Here is an 18,509-nt window from a genome sequence, read left to right as displayed (position 1 = left end):
CTTTAGAGTAAAACTATTTAGCATCGGTTGGTTGTTCTAAGTTCTTAATAAATGTTTGTGTTTTTCTTGTGGTAATTTTTACATATTAGATATTATATACTCATTTAGGTATATATCTGATGGAGATTTGCAAATAAATGCCCAGAAGGCAATATTCAAAATATTTCATTTAAATCCCTTTGAGTTGAATGCTAACTATGAGTCTAGGACCATGTTAGGAATTATGACATATGTAAAAGAAACAGAAGGCAGTGGCCATATATCAAAGTACTAGCTGTCTATGTGGGAAGATAAGACACATGCACTGTGATAATTACAGAAAAATTTAGTATTGAAATATATGTCACTGACTACGGGTTATATAATTTGAATCCCCCCAGACCTCTTTGAGCCTGCTTAGCTTGGGATATTTCAGTAATGATCACAAAATTGTTACTACCTGCCTCCCTCAACTCTCACAGAACCCCCAGCCTTTTGTGACATTCCTGCGTGCTTGTTATAGTTATTTTCAAGACAAATTTCGCGTGAGTTCATCAACTAGTCTGCTGTAGTTACCATGAGGCATCTTTCGTGCACTTTTCCTTCTGTTTTGGGTTTCTTGGTCATTGCCCTCCATTTAGGAAGGTGCTGGAGGCTGCCTCATCCCTGCCCCTGTTGCTAATACCTGCCATTAGAGTACTGAACACATGAGTGCTAAGGGCACAGGCTTTCATTGCTGCCCAGGTGATCAAAACCCAAGGTGTAGCAGTGTGCTATATGACCTCCTCTCTCTGCCACGAAGGGTCCTACCTAATCACCTGGACACCAAAATTTTGGAGTGCTGGTTTCTCCATGACTGGGTCATGATTTCCCTCACTCAATACATATTTATTACACACCTATTATATGCTAGACACTGTGATAGGCATTGGGGCTATCATGGTGAGCAAATATAGGTATAACACCTGGAGGTTATACCTGTTTAATAAGGGAGGCAATCAGAGAATTACACTAATAGAGGTCACACTGCAGTGTGTTAAGTGCTGGAAAGGAGAGGAACATGGTGATGGGAGAGTCTGACCTAGTGAGGAGGTCTCAGAGGCTTTTCTGAGGAATCAAGTTTAACACCATTCTGAAAAATGAGGCAAAGTGAGTTGGTGAGAAAATTGCAACAGAGGGATTCCCAACTCAGGTGTAAAATCCATCTGGAGAGTTCCTTCAGGTTCAGTCGTCCATGTGGTCAAGAGAGAGAACCCATATCTGAGACAGATCCCACTCTGTCTCTGCAGTCTTTTTTTCTCAGCTGCTCCTCACTTAAGCTTCTTCTCCCATGTTAAAGCAACTCACACGAATGACTTATAAACTAGTCAGACATGCTTAGACATGCCTAAATCTCATGTATGCAAACCTGTTTCGTAAGTAAAATCCCACAGTCACTGAAATGTTCGTAGGAGGGGGTGGACATCAGCCTGGGCTGAAGTGCTGCCTGAAATCCAGTGGGAGAGGTGGGGCTTGAGCTGTGTTTTGGAAGACTAGGTGACATGTAGAAGGTTGGGCACACAGGTGGAAGGGACAGAATGGGCAAAGGGATAGAGGTAGACTGATTCTGTTAAATGAGAAGAGGTAACAAGATTGGGCTTCCTGGAATGGCGAGTTTATTAAGGAGTCAGAGACCATATAGTAGAGTCAAATTATGGAGAGTCTTAAAAATCAGAAGGGAATTTGGTACTTTGTTCCTGAGTACCGTAGGCAAATACTGCAGGTTAAGCAACAAAGAAGGGATGTAATTAAAATACCTTGGCAAAGTGTAAAAAATAACAATGGAGAATAGACAGAAGAATAAAAACTAGATGCAGAGAATCTAGCTCAGTTGAATATTATAATTATTTTGACATTCTTGAATTTGAGATGATGATAACTCGTCCAAATGTCGCTATCTACTACATAGCTAGAAATACAAAGCTGACACCCATGAAACATGCAGGTTCAATGTTTTAGTCATATTTTTGCAATGAGAGTGAATTATGAGATAATTTTACTGCTTTATAGAGGCTCTGGCAACATTTGAAAGTACATAAGTTTATGTTATTAATTAAAATGCACTTCAAAGATTCTCCAATTTTTTCAGTTCATTTGATTATAAGTGATTAGTTGAAATATAACTTTGTTGTTCTTATTCTTGGTTCTTTTGTGAGTAGCATGCATGTTGGTAGGTGCATAGTAGGTGGTTTGTTGCATATTGAATATTGTGAATAATTGATCACAGGTTTTAATAGTATTTTGTCTTTGATAAATGTTTTGTATGCTCTTTACAGATTTTCCTGTGCAGCCGTTGAATAACCAATCATAGAAATTCACATATATATGCATATACATATAAATAAACTTTATTTCATTTTATTTTTCCCAAAGGTTAGAACAAACAAGGAATAAAATTAAAATTATTTTCTTTTGGGATGATTTATGTCTTAATTTTTACCTGCCCTATAATTAGAAATTTTGAACTTTGTGAATGTTTTTTAAGATAAAATTATCGCCCAAGTAAACTTCAGAAATTACATCATTAACCCAGAGACCTTTCTAAGCCTAGAACAACATTATTGGTGCAAGTGCCCATACACACACAGACAAATAAATAAAGAGGAAAGTTTAAAATAATTTGAAAATGATTTATTGTCGGCCATCCCTGTAGTTAGAGATTCAAGTATTATTATATTACTTTAGTGCAACAAGGGAGGACAGTAAGTTGCTGTGGGCTAAAGGTAAATGATGATCTATTGCAAAAGAGGAAGGAAATGTACTGAGAAAAGAGGAAGGAGTTGGGAGTAAGCCATGTGTTTTCTGAAGTATTGCTTCAGTTAATGTCTTGAAAAAATCTTTGCTTTGCCCCTTGCTGGAGAAGGCCAGAGTAAACTGGGAGACAGACTACCTTCTTGAATCTTTGACAGGGAAGGAGAGTATACTGGCATGGGAGGGTCAGATGGATGCTGTGGATTCTAACAGAAACCAAGGTGTACAGAGACACACGGTACCCATCAGTTTTGCAGAGCAATCCTATGTTGAATCCACCTGGTTTTAGAGTTTGAAAGGGTCAATTAATACACCATGGTTCAGGACAACCATTCTGAGGCAATTTTCATTTTGTTTTCTACTGAGACTATTTGTAAAGTGAGTTGAAGTCTTCAGATTTGAAATTCATTATGGACTTCTAGTAGCTCTTTGTTTTTATTTGAATTAAAAAAAGAGGTGGCAAATGACATACTCAAAACACAGAGTGGTGTAGGGAAGGAAGAAAAAAGACAGATATTGAGGGTCTATTATGTGACAAGGTCCAAACGACATGTTTCATAGATGTTATTTTATTTAATCTCCCTAAAACGCTATGAGGGAAGGCCTTGCTACTTCTGCTTTTTAACCGAGGAAACTGAAGCCCACTCTTGAGTTCATTACCCGAAGGTACATGGTTAGAATTTGATGATACTGTGATTCAGTTGTAAGTTTAGTCTGACTCCAATTCCTGTGCTTTTTTGTACCATGCCACTCTGAATCCTGGATTACTTTTATTGCTACCACGTAACAGATTAAAATAAAAATACCCCTCAAAGTGAAGGCATTGGTGCTTATCGAGCCTGAAACTAGCTTTCCCAGGTTCTTTGTTCACAGGATTCTTTGGCTGGGTAACACCACGTTTGTATTAACTATTCAAATGTCTGAAGGCAAATTTTTCTCCTACTGCTTTAGGTTCACTACCACAAGTGATTGTCACCCATCTTCGAGCAGCTGCCTCTGTCCGTGACACAGTGTTGGCTCTAGAAGATGTTGTGGACTGGCACTCTGGGGATGAAGTTGTCATCATCAGTGGAATGGGAGTTGAAGGTGCCAACTCCATAGAAGAGATTGTCATTGTGGAAACTGTGCACAATGCAGACCTCCATCTGAGATCACCCTTGAGGTACTGAGTGGCAGCTTGGGTCTGTTTAGATGGAAGAAGATGAGGCTTAACCATGCTGGTGTCTGGACTTTTTTTTTGTCCTTCAATAATGTATCTTTAATTAAATAATGGTAGATGTTTTGACAAGAAAATTTTAAAGCATGCAATGTTTTGAGTATTTATACTTCTTAAATAAGTTTCTCTTGTAAGACTCTAGAACTTCCATATTATAGTAGGTGGTCAGTGCAGTAGTCAGTATAGTTACTAAATTTTCACATACTTGTGCCCATAGTTTGCTCTTTTTCATTTGAGCTTCCCAAGAAATCGATCCCCAGATAGATTATTATGCAAATATAATGGCTTACTATTCCTAGTAAGATTCAGAGTGGTGTCTATAGATGTGTCTTTTTCTTTTCTTTTTTATTTAGATACTCTCACAACTTCACAGAAAATTGGGTGGCTGGTGAACACCATATTTTAAAGGCCACAGTGGCCCTGCTCAGCAGGAGGGTTACCATCCGAGGAAATCTCACCAATGAGAGAACAAAGTTCCTTGCTTCTTGCCAGGAGGCTAACTCTTCAGAAGGTAGAGAGCATTTTGTTGAGAAGTCCAATAAGTGGAAAAGAATGTTCTTACTGTTGAATGACACGTGGCGCTGTTGACTTCTTTCAAAATAGAATAAGCCCTTAACCTTTGCATGTGTATAATATTCTGTAGTTTTTGGAATGCTCTTGATAAATTGTCATGTCATCTCCTGCCCTCGACAATCTTGTGAATGAGGTAGACAGCTGTGTCCACTTGAGAAATTCATTATTTCTTTTAGAAAATAAAATTTTGTTAAAGAATTAAATCTGGAGAGTTGAATCAAATTTCCAGGCTTGAGGTTATAATGTAGTCTTAACTCTTATTCCAAGTCCTTCCTAAACTTCTCAGGAAACCTCTTCAGTGCCAGAGTCATGAATGCAGGCAGCACGTTCTCACTGATTAGGCTTGTCTTTCCCTTCCCTCCCCTCCACCCCCACTTTTGGAGTTTGTTTCCTGAGTGAACTCCCACATACTTTAACTAAGTGGCTGAAAAAGTCAATTTATCTTCCAGAAGAATAGCAGGCACTGGATCACACTGATGTGCCTATTAAACATCTATTTCAGGGATGGTTAGTTTAGTAGGTTATGTTTTAGTTTCTCAGGCTGTAGATTATGAGGCTTTCACGTGTTGTGAAGACATCATTTGTCAACTTTGGTTCAGGACGGTGTGGGTGTCAAGGATGACTCCCAGGCATGAGCTCTGGATGGATGATGAGGCTATTTGTTGAGATGGGAAGAAGAACAGTTATTTGGGTGGGAGGGTGGAAACCATGAGTTTAATTTTGTACATGTCGAGAATGAGATGCCAGGCCAGCATCTGAGTTGAGATGTCTGGTAGTGTTTAGGGTCTGGAAGAAATGTTGGATGAAGTTAAAGGTTTGAGTCACATCTACATATAAACACATGTGGATACAATATTAGGATGTGGTTGGGAGAGAGGGACGTCGAACCCACCTCCCTACCACCTCAGTCTTCTAACTCACAATGTGTGATTCTGAACAATGTTTGGATGCAGTGGATTAGAACCCAGTGACTGCCAACTTTAACAATCCTGCTGAACTGAGATCTGAATCTCAAACACTTTGGGATTTCTCATACAGGTATTCTCAGGTCAAATTGTGCAAACCATTGCACTTGATCACGTTGCAAGTGAGACTGTGCATCTGGGTTCAGGCCATGATAAATCTGTTAGCTTCGAACGGAAAAAAAAATCCCTGATTTTGACACAACTCTTTAACATTACTACAAAATTCTCAAAGTAAAACAGAATTCATACCTGCACTAAAAACATATGTCACTCACCTCTTCTTTGTGTGGAGCTGATCTGTGGGAACGAGATAGCTAAACACAATAATGCAAGGCCGACCACTTAAACTTTTATGGACCACTGACATAAATAATAAAAAATGTGCTAAATCATAAGCATATAAAACATCTCTTCATTCACTTCTTATATATTCATTCTCTGGGTGGTAACAAACAACTGGATTTTGTAATTTACTACAGATTATTTACCGTAGAATGGTACATCATTTTGTAGTAGTGGCACTTACTTGGTTTGTTAACACAGATAACAAAGAATCAATCCAGGAGATGATTTCTTAGTTCACACCACCACATGCCATGTGTCAACAGAAGGAGCCCTGGATCCTGAGGTGGCAACACTTTGCAGCAAGGGGATCTGTGTGTACTGCATTTATGCAATTTGCTGTCACTGTGAACGAGGAGTCCGTGTCGGGGCTAGAGCTCTCTGCCACTTCTGCAGTGGCATTATTGTGGTCTCCAAACTAGAAAGCAGCAAAGTAAAGGGGAAGCCCATTGGACAGTTTAAGACTAAAAAGAGCCACGATTACATTCAGCACTCACATCTCGTTCCCTACAATTATCAACCACGAGAAGGTCATTTTACCGCACACTCTCTCCAGGGGATCTTTTGGTTTGCAATAAACATCTCTTTAGGTTGAGTTTGTGGGTTACAGTCAGCCTCTTTGTGACAGTGATGAAGATTATTAATTGGGGGGGGGGGGTGGCTTCTGAAAACAATAGAGTGAAAGCAACATCATGTCCTAGCTATTGGATGTTTTAATTAATAATCAAAAAAGGAGAATCAAAGTAAAAGGAAAATAAGACTATTAAATGAAATAAACGGTAATGCTTTGTCTTTATTGCTGTCAGTGCCTTTCAAACTGGAGGAAAGTCCTAGAGGGGTGTCATATATGACTCAGGTCCCCTGACTGCATTCTGCATTTCAGGTAATTTGCAGCACTGCTTGTATTCCAAGAGTGAGAAGATGCTGGGATCCAGGGATCTGGGAGCCAGAGTCCTCATTCAGTCCTTCCCAGAGGAGCCGAGCCAGGTGCAGTGGCAGGGAGTGCAGTTCCGGGACTTGGGGCAAGCCTTCCATAAGCATCTGAGCTCCCTGGCTCTGGTGGGAGCTATGAGAGGTAAGGGGTCCATGCCTATGACTTCTCATTTTCCTATCTTCTCCCATGTTCAAGGCACTACATTCCAAGGGTCATGACAGGTGATATGTGGATGTGAGGGTGTCAGAGGTGGATAATTATACTCTAGATCTGTGGTTCTTAAACTTTAGTATGACTTCAAAAAATGAGGAACTTATTAAAGTTCAGAGTTATGGACCCTGCCAAGACAAATTCTGGTCTAAGGTGGGCCTAGGGATCTGAATTTTTAATAAGCAAGCCTTATGATTCTAGAACAAGTGGTCCAAGGAATATAATTTGAGAAACATCACTATGGGTACAACAGATGTGGAATGAACCCCATGATCCACATTGTAATCCTGCAACTACAGGCAAGTTGACATTGACTAGTGTGAATCATCGATGCTATGGCAGCCCAGCACAGCAGAGAGCAATTCCCTGTGAAGTTGTCCTAACTCAGAGGGATCTCTCGACTAGAAAAATGGGGGAGGATGGGCTGAGAACCAGGCACTTTGCCTCGAATGTCAAGCAGGCAAAGTGTGCAGATCTCGGCCAGAGCTGAAGAGATAGAAAGGGAGCAGGAAACATCAGATGAAGGTGGGAATCACTAGGAGGAAAACAAGATTAGAATCAGAGAAGAAGCATATGACCACATGGACTGATAAAAGTTCTGAAACCAAAGTTGGAGGGTCATAGGAACATCCAGTCAAAATCCCAATGCCAGAAGCTGACTTGCAGAGAGGCATGAATTGGGGTACAGATGCCAAGTAATGAGAATGGAAGCGTCATTTCTGAGTTTTCCCTCTCCGACCCTCAGGACCAGCAAGACCCACACATTCAAGCTTTGCCTTCCTTGGAAAGGGAGATACTCCTGGGTGGTGCCTGACAAAGGACATCAGGACACACTTAGTGGTTCAGGTGCCTTGAGAAATGCTAAAATTTCAACAGACAATGACAGAGGAATCTTTGAGGTCATCGAAGGCAGAATCTTGGCGGTCAAATGCAGCATTTTTTTTTCTTCTCATTTCAAATCAATTGTATGCCAAGAACATCTCCTTATTCTAATGTTCCATTGTCCCTTCCACCTTATTTATTTATTTTTGACATTCATTTAGGGCTATGGTTCCTAACATGGCTGTTTTCCTAGTACAGTTAATTCGAACAATCAATATCTTAGTGCCCTTCTCTGTTTTTGTTGTTGTTGTTTGTTTGTTTGTTTGTTTTGTCTCCTGGTGCTTATAATGATACAGAACATATGATGTGGGGCCAGCTCCAGTAAAAACGAGGATAGCAGTCACATATGAGTTATCAATTGGACATAATTAAAACCCTCCCTTGCTAAAATATTTACTTAATCTGCCTTCTCTAACCTCTGCTTCAGAGTAGCTGCTCAGGAACATATTATTATATACGTACTAGGTTTTATTCGAAAATGGGTTCAGTGATTAAAAAAAAGTTTGAAAACCACTAGGTTGATGTATTATTCCCTGTAGGTCTCTGTTAAAATGCAAATGTGTTTCCTAGGAGGCGACAACATATTAACCCAGAAGTTATAAACTTCTGGCATGTTTGCCAACCATCTTTTATTGTTTCATGTCCTGAAGGCCCTCATGACTCATTGACCAATTGCCCCCAGTCACTAGAGTTAGAAGCTGCTGGAATCTTGGCATGCTGGCTACTTTTAAAGGTTTACCAATCCCTAAATGTAACCCATAATACCTCTATAACACATCCGTACTTACTGGTTGTACACATGTAGTGATACTATGGTGATTTGGAGACAGGGAAAGCCTGCAGGAGGCAGAGTTTTTCTGCATAAGTGGGTAAGATTGTATTAACTAGGGGAGCTGAGCTCAAAGGGAAGGTGGAGACCAAATTTCTTAAATTTTCTTTGGGATTCCAACTCCTCATTTCCTGAGTTTCATCATAGAATAGGAGGATGTTCTTAGTTATATTATAGCTTGCTTTGGAGATGATCTCTAAAGAGATCAGAATCTGAGGAGCCTTCAAAATTGCCTTCTAATTTTCACCTTACTGTTTCCTGTTCAGATTCCTACATACAGGGCTGCACAGTGCGGGGCTCCTTCAGCAGAGGCCTCAGCATGTCCGGGACCCTGGGCCTGATGGTGGACAGTAATGTGTTCTATGATATTTTAGGCCATGCCCTGCTGGTGGGTAAGTGAACTGAGCTTGTTTAATTTGGATATTCTTGAGTGAGACACACAATTTTTCAAAAAGAATTATCCCCAAATTTGAATTTCCAATTTATTAAAACTTTAGCCTTTGCTTATTAGAAATAAGCCATAATTAAACATTCTAAATCTAAATTTAGTTATCAGTGATTGGCTAACTAAGCTTTACCAATAGAAAACTGATCATTTAAAGGTGACATTTTAGTTCAGATTAATAAATACACAATGGGTGGTTTTAAAATTTACTGTCAGCAATTTTCATAATAAATTCAAAGTCACATAAACATATTTTTGTACCATCTCATGAAATGTCAAGACTGGATGTTGGACAAGGAGTTAAAAATCTTGAATTCTGTTCTTAGCTGCTCCTGTGGCTTGCTGAAAAAAACCCATGTTTCAGAACCTTCTAACTGGTCACCGGTATCCACATTTTTTTCTCCTTAAATTCATTCCCCTTGCACAACCCATAATTATGCTTAAAAATCTCATATTGCATTATATCACTTCTTTCCTTAAAACCCTTCAGGAGTTTCTTATTGCCCTTAGAGTACAACCCAAAATCCTTCACCTAGCTTAAAGGACTCCCTCCCTGATTTTGCCTCTATTAACCTCTGTAAATTTGTCTTCCTCTCTCTCTCTCTCTTCTCTAGCTACACTGAGCTATTTTATTTTAATTCTTTCAAAAGGCCACACTTTCTGCTGCCTCAGGGCCTTTGCACAAGTTTTTCTCCTCTGTTCATACCATTTGTTCTTTTGCAAGATTCTCTGTTTAAAATCTTTTATTTACAGATTAAAAATTATATATCGTGTTTCAGAGCATCAGATTGCCACTAGATTTTTGCCACTAGATTTCATGTGAGCATTGTTTCCTTAGCATTTAGCACAGTAGCTAGTGCACTGTAGCTATATTTGTTGAAAGAAATGAGTGAATTAATGAACAAAGGATCTTGGTTATATCAGAATAAAAAAGCAAATCAGAGGTTTTCACTGAAAGTAAGACTATAACTGTATTTGTTAAATAATGTTTTGTATTTAAATTAAATCTATGATATCATTAGTGGGAATATGTAAACTTCATTTAACAATCTGTTAAAGATAAAAGCTATAAAAGATCTAATCCTGAGAAGGAAACTGTTTAGTGAGAAAATATGGATCACATAAACTTGCTTTAAGATACATTCCAGCTCTAAAAGGCAACGAACTTTGGACCAAGATAGTGATCACTAAAAGAAAATGTATTGATTGAAAAATGACAGCTATGGGACAAACCAACAGATGGAGGGTTAATTTTGTTTATTCTTACTTTTATCCAAGTAAGGAAAAAGTTTGTGGAAACCTGGAGCAGTAATTCAGGAAGGAACCCTAGCAGGATTACCTCTGGAGAAAACACTTATATGGAGTAGACATTAACTAGGCAAGGAAGAAAACCTGCAGGAGGGGTTTAGCTTCAAGCACTTGGATATTGTGAATTGGCTGCCCTTGACATCTATTGTAGTGCAGGTGATGGAATTAGAATATTTGTTGATTAGTGCCTTATAGGTAAAGTACTCAATTCATGCAAAAAGGATTTGCAAACCTAGACTCATGAAATGACATGGGAAGCCCAGATACTTAAAGACCCAGAAAAGAGAGGGTCTATGAGGCTGGGCGGCTGTGGGGCTGCTTTTTATTGATGCCATATAAGTGGCTAATCTCTTTCTCTCCGTAGCATGGCCCATGTTTTATTTTCTTCTATTCCAAATCTTTGCATTTGGAAATGAGGGTCCCAGGTGGTCGCCAGCCTTTTCCTCCAGGACATTTCAGATCTTCCAGGGGAAGGGAGGGGCATGTGGATAGCCAGTGGCCCATTTGAACAGCTAGAGATGGGCCTGGGGCTGACACTAGGGTGTGTGGCTTTTAACTGTGGAGACAGTCACTTAGATTCTTGCTAAGAAGTAAAATAGTAGATCTATTTCTTTGTTTTTTAAAATTTAAAATGAACTTCTAATACATGATACTTTAGAACTAAAAAGTACATATAATCTGTATCTCTTTGGTTCATAGATAAAAACACAAAAACCAAAATCAAAACAAGCCACACCCCAAGGAAGAAATAGCATTGCGTTGTCCCTTGTTTTCCTTGGTGGCCTGAAATGTGCTGAAGTAACATGATCTTTTGTTCTCAGGTACACACATGGAGACAAGATATATCCCTTGGGAGGCTATTCCTGGAAGACAAAATGGTAAATATGTAAATTGGTTTTAAATCTATTGCAATCCATTTAAGTTGTCATATATTTTATAGACAGGCCTGATGGAAGAGTGTTAGATATCTTAAGTTTGTTGAATATAATGAATGTTTTGTATACATATATATGAGTATATATACATATGTATGCATTATGTGAATTATAATGTGTATTAGTAGAAATATGAGTGTTGAGTTGCATAAATTTTAATTATGTTTGTGAATCTCTTGGCTTTAATTTATCTTTTCTTAAATTAGACAGGTCAGGACAAGGAAATATAGTAAGAAACAATGTGATCATCCGTGTTTCTGGTGCCGAGGGACTCTCCAGCCCTGAAATGCTGACACCCTCTGGTGTCTATATCCGCAGCCCCACCAATGTTGTAGAAGTAAGTTACTTGGAGTGGCAGCATCAGTGATATGGTGCAAAATGTTTACTTGCTGCACATTTGTATTGAGAAACTATGATTTTGTTTAAACAAGTGCTTTGGGATAAATATAATCATTTCTCAGCGTTCCTGTGAATGCTCTTCGAAGCAGTATCTCTATGGTGCAAACAAAGTAGATGCTGATTCTTTTCCTGTTACTTAAATTAATGCAAACTAAAATGTCTTCCTGAGCTATCCACTGTGGTGCCAATTTTTGTCTCAATTTCAATATTAATTGCCTATAAAATCCTTACCATCTTACTATATGAATGTGTCCTACTGTTGTCTTTTAAGAATGTTCAAAACTGAGGGCCAGTGAAGTCAGGAGGTGCAGGAGGCATATCGGATTCCAGGATGAATGAAGTGTACTTGGATGGACTTGATTTTTTTATCCCATTATTTAGTACAACTTAACATTATTTTTCCTGGTAAATTTCTCTCTAAGCATTTTAAGAAATTAACTTTTTGGTGCAGTTCAGCCATAGGTCTGTGAATGAGGAATTGTATCAGCATAGTGGGGAGGCCATTTAGTTTCCCTTTTTACAATTATTTTATCCCATGAGTATCCCACTCTTCTGAGACACTTCTCTGAGCATCTACTGTGTCGTCACAATTATGCCAGATTTCTGAGGAACTGAGAGAATGAACATCTCTATCTCTCTCTGATCATCTGTTTTCAATTACTTTTAGCTGAGTAACCCTTAATAAAAGTCATAGTAACCTCCACAACCCTCTTCTAGACTCTTAATTACATTTTTTCCAAGCGCAGCACCTACACAGCATTTTAGGTGCCTATTGGGGGCAGCTAATATGCCAGTGGGAAAGGAGGCAGAACTGCATGGGTTGAAGGAAACCAAACTCTAGACCCAGAACAGTTAGAGCGGCATTTAACTTGGTGGCTACAGGGCTGGTTGAGCAGCCATGCCAGCAAGCTTTGGGGCCTAAACAACTATGTCTCTGCATACATTCTTGGGTAACAGTATCTTGACTACATTGAAATAACCAAAGGTAAATAGACCCTTAAGGTTGCGCAAATCATCTTCCTGTGTGAGGCTGAAATGTATCCAAATCCCATATTGAATGCCAGGGGTGCTGTCCATTTGACTTTGCTTCACTGAATAGCCTGTGGTTTCCTGGGCATGTGTCTTGGCCAATAGTCAGTCACAAGAAGAATTGGGCTGGCTGTTGGTCTGTAGGTGCAGAGAGCCAGAGGGCCATCTAGAAAGCTGATAGGTGACCTGAGCATTTGTGATCTGCCCTGTGAAACAATGCTCAGTCCTCAATAGAAAAATTGAGTCAACACAAGCTGTTTGTTCCCCACGAAATGACTTCCATTTTCATTCTTTTAATTTCTTCCTTTTACGTTCACGTTACAAAATTTTTATTTTTATTATTTTATTTTATTTTTAAATATATCTTTATTGATTTCAGAGAGAGGAAAGGAGAGGGAGAGAGAGATGGAAACATCAATGATGAGAGTCATTGATCGGCTGCCCCCTGCACACCCTCAACTGGGGATCGAGTCCGCAACCCGGGCATGTGTCCTGACCGGGAATCGAACCCTGATCGCCTGGATCCCAAGTCGATGCTCAACCGCTGAGCCACACCCGGCCATGTTACAAATTTTTTTAAAAAGTACAATGCACGTATTTGAGAATGAGGTTTCAGTTTAAGCCACTAGTGTAGATTTATTAAGTATAGTCATTGGGTGTATTCCTGACATGTTCTTTAATGACCTTAAAATTCTGTAGTTCTCTTTTCAGTAGCTTATTAGCTTTTAGACCCTAATACAAAGTCTGAAACACAATAGTTTCTCAATACAAATTAATTGAATAACATAATCAAAGAATGAAGAGGGAAGAAAGAATAGGTTCCAAGATCTCACAATCATTTTGATGTCTGAAAAAACAGACTGTTTAATCTGTGGCAGCATTTAAGCCCTGTGGGACTCATCTCTCAGTGTGAAATCCTGCGCAGTCCACTCTAGTTTCTCAGCTGTGCCACTGGCTCACTGCTGTGCTGTCTTCTTTGGATTCTGTCGTCTGGAATGTGCTATTTCCAAGGACACAGTTGGTAACTGGGCATGCGTGGCAACACCTGAAAATTATGAACTTCTGTTGACCTTTAAGACCACTGAAGGTCATATCAGTTATTGAGCAAATAGTAAGTTATTGTTTATTAAGTGTGTCCTATGTGGACAATACAGAGAGATCTTTGAAAACATATTTTAGAAATACACCTTTATTCCAAAGAGGTAATAAGAAGGCTACAATAACAGTGATATGTGGTGTGTGTGTGTGTGTGTGAGAGAGAGAGAGAGAAAGAGAGAGAGAAAGAGAGAGAGTGAGATATGTGGAACAGAAAGAGATGTGGTAGAAAAATACTACCTTCGTCCAAGGCTGTTCTGATATTCAGGAGTGAGGGAGGCATTCCTTGTTCCGAGGAGTTGTTTTAGGGGTGGTGACTTTTATGTTCTTTTATGTGAGGGGTTTAGAGTCAAATGACCCTTAAGGGAATATAGTCAAGTTTTGCATGTGCTCAGTTTTATTTCACCCTTTCTCCTTCCTTGCTTTTCAGTTTTCTTAGAGTCTGGCAAAATGTTTCTTAAAAACCACTGTATTACTGTCATTAATTAGGATTTTTCTTTTTTAAACTTCCAATTTTGAAATAATTTTAGACACAGAGAAAGGTGTAAAAATATAACACAGCATTCCTGTGTGAAATATACCCCCAATGATAATGTAAAAAGAAACATCACATTTGAAATCTCCTATTACCATGCCACAGAGCAATAGCAAAATCAAGAAACTGACATCGGGACAATACTATTAACTAAACTAAAGCCCTTATTTACTCTTGAAGAAGACGACTTAATCCTAATGCCTGGGCAACCAATCATGAAAGCCTAAATTCTTTTTCCCACATACATGAGTCTGACCTTGAAATCTCTGGCTTGGCGGGCAGGCAGTGACCAAACAGAGTTGATCCTTAAGCCTCTGCAGTGGTTTGTGGTCAGATATCATTCCCTAAGCCTAGGACTAAACTCGTAGCCACAACGCACGGGATTTTCCTTGACTGCCAGTCAGTCATCTTTACAGTGACTCACCTTTAGCCCTGTGTGGTACAAGGGGATTTCAAGTATGATGTTCCTTTTTAGTTTTCATAGCCACAAGTGGTCTGCCTGCTTCCCTACCCAGGCTGCAGCTGAGCCAAGTCCAGGGAGAAGCAAAACCTAAGCTTTGTGCTTTCTTGCTAGTGAAGACTCAAGTGTGATATTCCTGAGTTTCCAGGGGACTTGATATTCATCTGTACCCTCCCTAGCCATGCCTTTGTTGTGCTTTCCAAAAAAGATTTGGTGGTGGTTCCACATGCATCACCTGTAGCTCCTGGAGCACTGTTTCCAGCTGCCTTCCCTTGGCAGCTCCAGCGTCTGCATCTCTGATTCCTTCTAGGGATTCCTAGTTATCTGCCCAGAGGCTGCACCTCTGCAGTCCACATAAGCTGTATCAACCTCAGGCTGGAGAGTCTTCGCTCTCAGACAGCAAGGGCCTGCTCACCTCCAGAGCTCCAGGGTACCTCATGTTTATGGCAGTGTTGGAAATTTCCTATGACCAGAGTCTTGTTTAGGATAGCCCACGGGAAAATCCTGAAGACAAACCCTTTGGAAACACCCATTTAATCTGAGGGGAATTTGTTCTGGTTTGTGAATCAATTTTGTAAGGAATTCTGTGTTTAAAGGCCCAGTTTCAGTTCTCTTGCTCTCCCCACTCAATAGCTAATGTATATTTAAGAGCTGCCTGAAGGGTTAACTCATATTTTTGTCCCTGGTAACTATAGATCACACCTCAAGGAGCTGGCTTACTTGAGCAGTTAATTTCTCTCTGGAATTTCTCTTGCTTGAATGTCCATAATACAGTGACTTCCGCAAAAAATTGATTTCCACACAAAATTCCCTGCTTGCCTTAAACCCTTCCCCACATGCCGCCGGCTGCCTGCATAAATATGTGGATTTTCCTCATGAATCATTTGTAGCATACCCAATTGCAACGGAGGGTGAAAAGGGCTGGGAAGCAACGTGACCCGACTGTTCAAGTCTTCTTTTATAAGAAAACCGCTCTTTATCGGCCAACAGAAGACCAAAGTTGGAATATCCTGCCCATCTATAGGCACACTTGGAAAACACTTATATATGATCACCCAGATGCTTCGTAAATACTAACGACACGGGGGCAGATGATGCAACAGATCTATTCCTTACGTGCCTTTGAGCACCTGTCTGGAGAAGGTGCTGACTGAGGGTGTGGCCCTTGCACTCTAGTCTAAATGTTTGAACCTTGCACTACCTGGTTAGAGTGGACAGTGAGCTAGCATTTCACTGGTAATGAAATAGAGGGAGGTATATGCCCAAGCGAGACAATCACTTCCAGCCTCTAGTGCGCCTGTCTCATTGCTGGTTTACTTGTAGAGAAGGTAGCGTTTAAGAAGCCCCCATTTCCTAACCCTCAGTTCTTATATACTCATGGCCTTTCCCAGGGCGCATAGGTGAGGCAGAGCCACAGCCACTCAACACTGGTTACGTGGAAGGTGGAGTTTCATATGTAATTCCATGAGGGAGCTGCCAGTTGTGTAATCGTAACTGAAAATCAACAGCTATGTTACTTCCTGCGCACCTATGAGGGCTGAAGAGATATATTGGGCACTCGGATTTGCCAACCCAGTGACAGCAAGACTTCCTAAAGCCAAGAATCTGGATTGTATGTCTGATTTTCTAAAATGAGAGAAGAATTGAGATAGCTGATTCAATGCTAATTAGTGTTCTTTTTGGGAATGCCTTATGCTGGATTTGATTGTTTGAAAAGATCTATTGGCCTTTCATTCCTCCTGCTAAAAACACAAAGCAGCCAATGTGTCATTTACTTTACTGCCTGGAGTTAAGAGGTTGCAAATTCAAATGCCTGCAGGGACTAGGAGGGTTTCATAAATAAGTGAAGCAGGAAGGGTGGGGACTATGGCAAAATAATACATAATCTAAGAGGCAGACCCTTTTCAGCTTCAGCTATCCCATAGGGAATTTGGGCTCAGTATTTCTATAAAAACAGAAAGTCTGAATTTTTGTATCAGCTCTCTTGATTTTAAAACGATGAAAACAGAATAAAACATTTTTTAAACAGTGGGTAGGCCAAGCAAAACACCTCTGTCTACACTATTACACTCTTTAGGAAGCTAGTTTTCAATACTATCTTAAAATATATTTCATAGTGATGAATATGTTGTAGGTATTTCATTGAATTTATAAAGAATATCTCATTGTGTTCAGTTCGATCAGAATTAAGGCCCTAAATTCACATGGTCTAATGGAGAATTTAGGTTTATAAGAAGATATAAAAGATATTAAACTATTGTCAATGTAAGAAACATTCTAACCTGTGAAGAATTTTTGTGAGTTTATTTGAGCCAAACTGATGACAATTGCTGGGAAGCAGAATCTCAATGGATTGAGATAATGCTCCTGAGAATGGCAGTTTTGCACCTTATATACATTACAATCAAAAGAGGAGACGTAAGTGGGTTACATGAAATCCACTGGTGATAGATGAGGGAGGTGGGAGAAAGAAAGCAAAGCAGGGAAAACTCTGGGATTGGACTAAAAGTAAAATGATAGACACACACTTCTTTTACTTAGGTGGGTGCAGGACAATTAACAGTCAACAATTAACTCACTAACAATGAGGGGATTTGTGGTCTCCGCAGAGTGGTGCCTGTGTTTTGAGGGGGTCGAGGAAAAGGAAAATTACTTAGACATTTCAACGACTTGTTATTGTAGATGCAAAAAGATAGCAGAAAAGCTCAGTTAAGGTAAACAGGGAAAATATCAACCTAGGACATGACTACCCACTATAAACTACTTTTTAGTTTAAAAAGTTTTCATTTCAGACCATTCTTTGTGATTGCTTTAGGTCTATGAGTTTGCAAGGCCTCCATGTGGGCCTTTCCTGAGCTGGTCAGGTTAGCACGTGGCCCCTTTTCGTCCACACTATTTAGATAGTAAATCCTATAAAGAAATATTAAGATGACTTAAATGATCTAATCAGGATAAACATGCGTTGAGGAGATCTGAATTGTATTTGAAGTCAGCCACTGTGTCTCAGAATGCAGGCGTGGCCAATGTAATCACTGGCTTTCAGCCCATTGTCAAACCATTGATTTGTTCAAGGGGGCAGAGAGAACACTTTGAGCAGCCTAGGCTTTAAGGTGTGCCTTTGCCACTGTGTATGCTTGCATATACCGAAGAGCTTGGGTTAGGTGATGCAAATAAACTCACTGTGGACCTTTACAAGGACACTTTAACGTAAGAGGCCAGTTCTTGAGGTGGGTAAATTACAGTCTAGTTGAAATGCCTGGAGGAAGAGGAATGAGAGCATTTTTGGTTCCTGGGTCAGTGTGGGGGATGGGTGGGTAAAAGAGTAAATGAGTCCATAAAGTGTCAATATATCATGACAGGAAGTGAATGAAAAACTAGGATGAACACGTATATGAGTCTTTCCAGTAATTTTATTATTTATACATGTAGTAACTATTATTCAAATATCCTTAATTTCTCTAGGGAAACAGGGTGTGTGCTGCTGGTTTTGGCTACTTTTTTCATCTTGTGACCAACCAGACATCACAAGCTCCACTTCTCTCCTTCACTGGGAACATTGCACAGTCTTGTACAAGGTAACTTT

The 18,509-nt window shown here is 39.7% G+C and overlaps 1 protein-coding gene across 1 annotated transcript in view; it reads left to right on the top strand.

The window, feature by feature from the left end:
• Window positions 1-18,509, top strand: part of PKHD1 (PKHD1 ciliary IPT domain containing fibrocystin/polyductin) — a 377,339-nt gene that overhangs the window by 146,367 nt on the left and 212,463 nt on the right. The window contains 7 exon segments of the mRNA XM_087817135.1: window positions 3,721-3,931; window positions 4,339-4,496; window positions 6,749-6,940; window positions 8,987-9,112; window positions 11,295-11,351; window positions 11,615-11,745; window positions 18,389-18,501. Coding sequence (XP_087673261.1) covers window positions 3,721-3,931; window positions 4,339-4,496; window positions 6,749-6,940; window positions 8,987-9,112; window positions 11,295-11,351; window positions 11,615-11,745; window positions 18,389-18,501 — 988 coding nt within the window.

The sequence above is a fragment of the Miniopterus natalensis genome, chromosome 5 (genome assembly GCF_054644295.1).
Source record: "Miniopterus natalensis isolate mMinNat1 chromosome 5, mMinNat1.hap1, whole genome shotgun sequence".
NCBI lineage: Eukaryota > Metazoa > Chordata > Mammalia > Chiroptera > Miniopteridae > Miniopterus > Miniopterus natalensis.
This window is presented reverse-complemented; position numbering and strand designations above follow the sequence as displayed.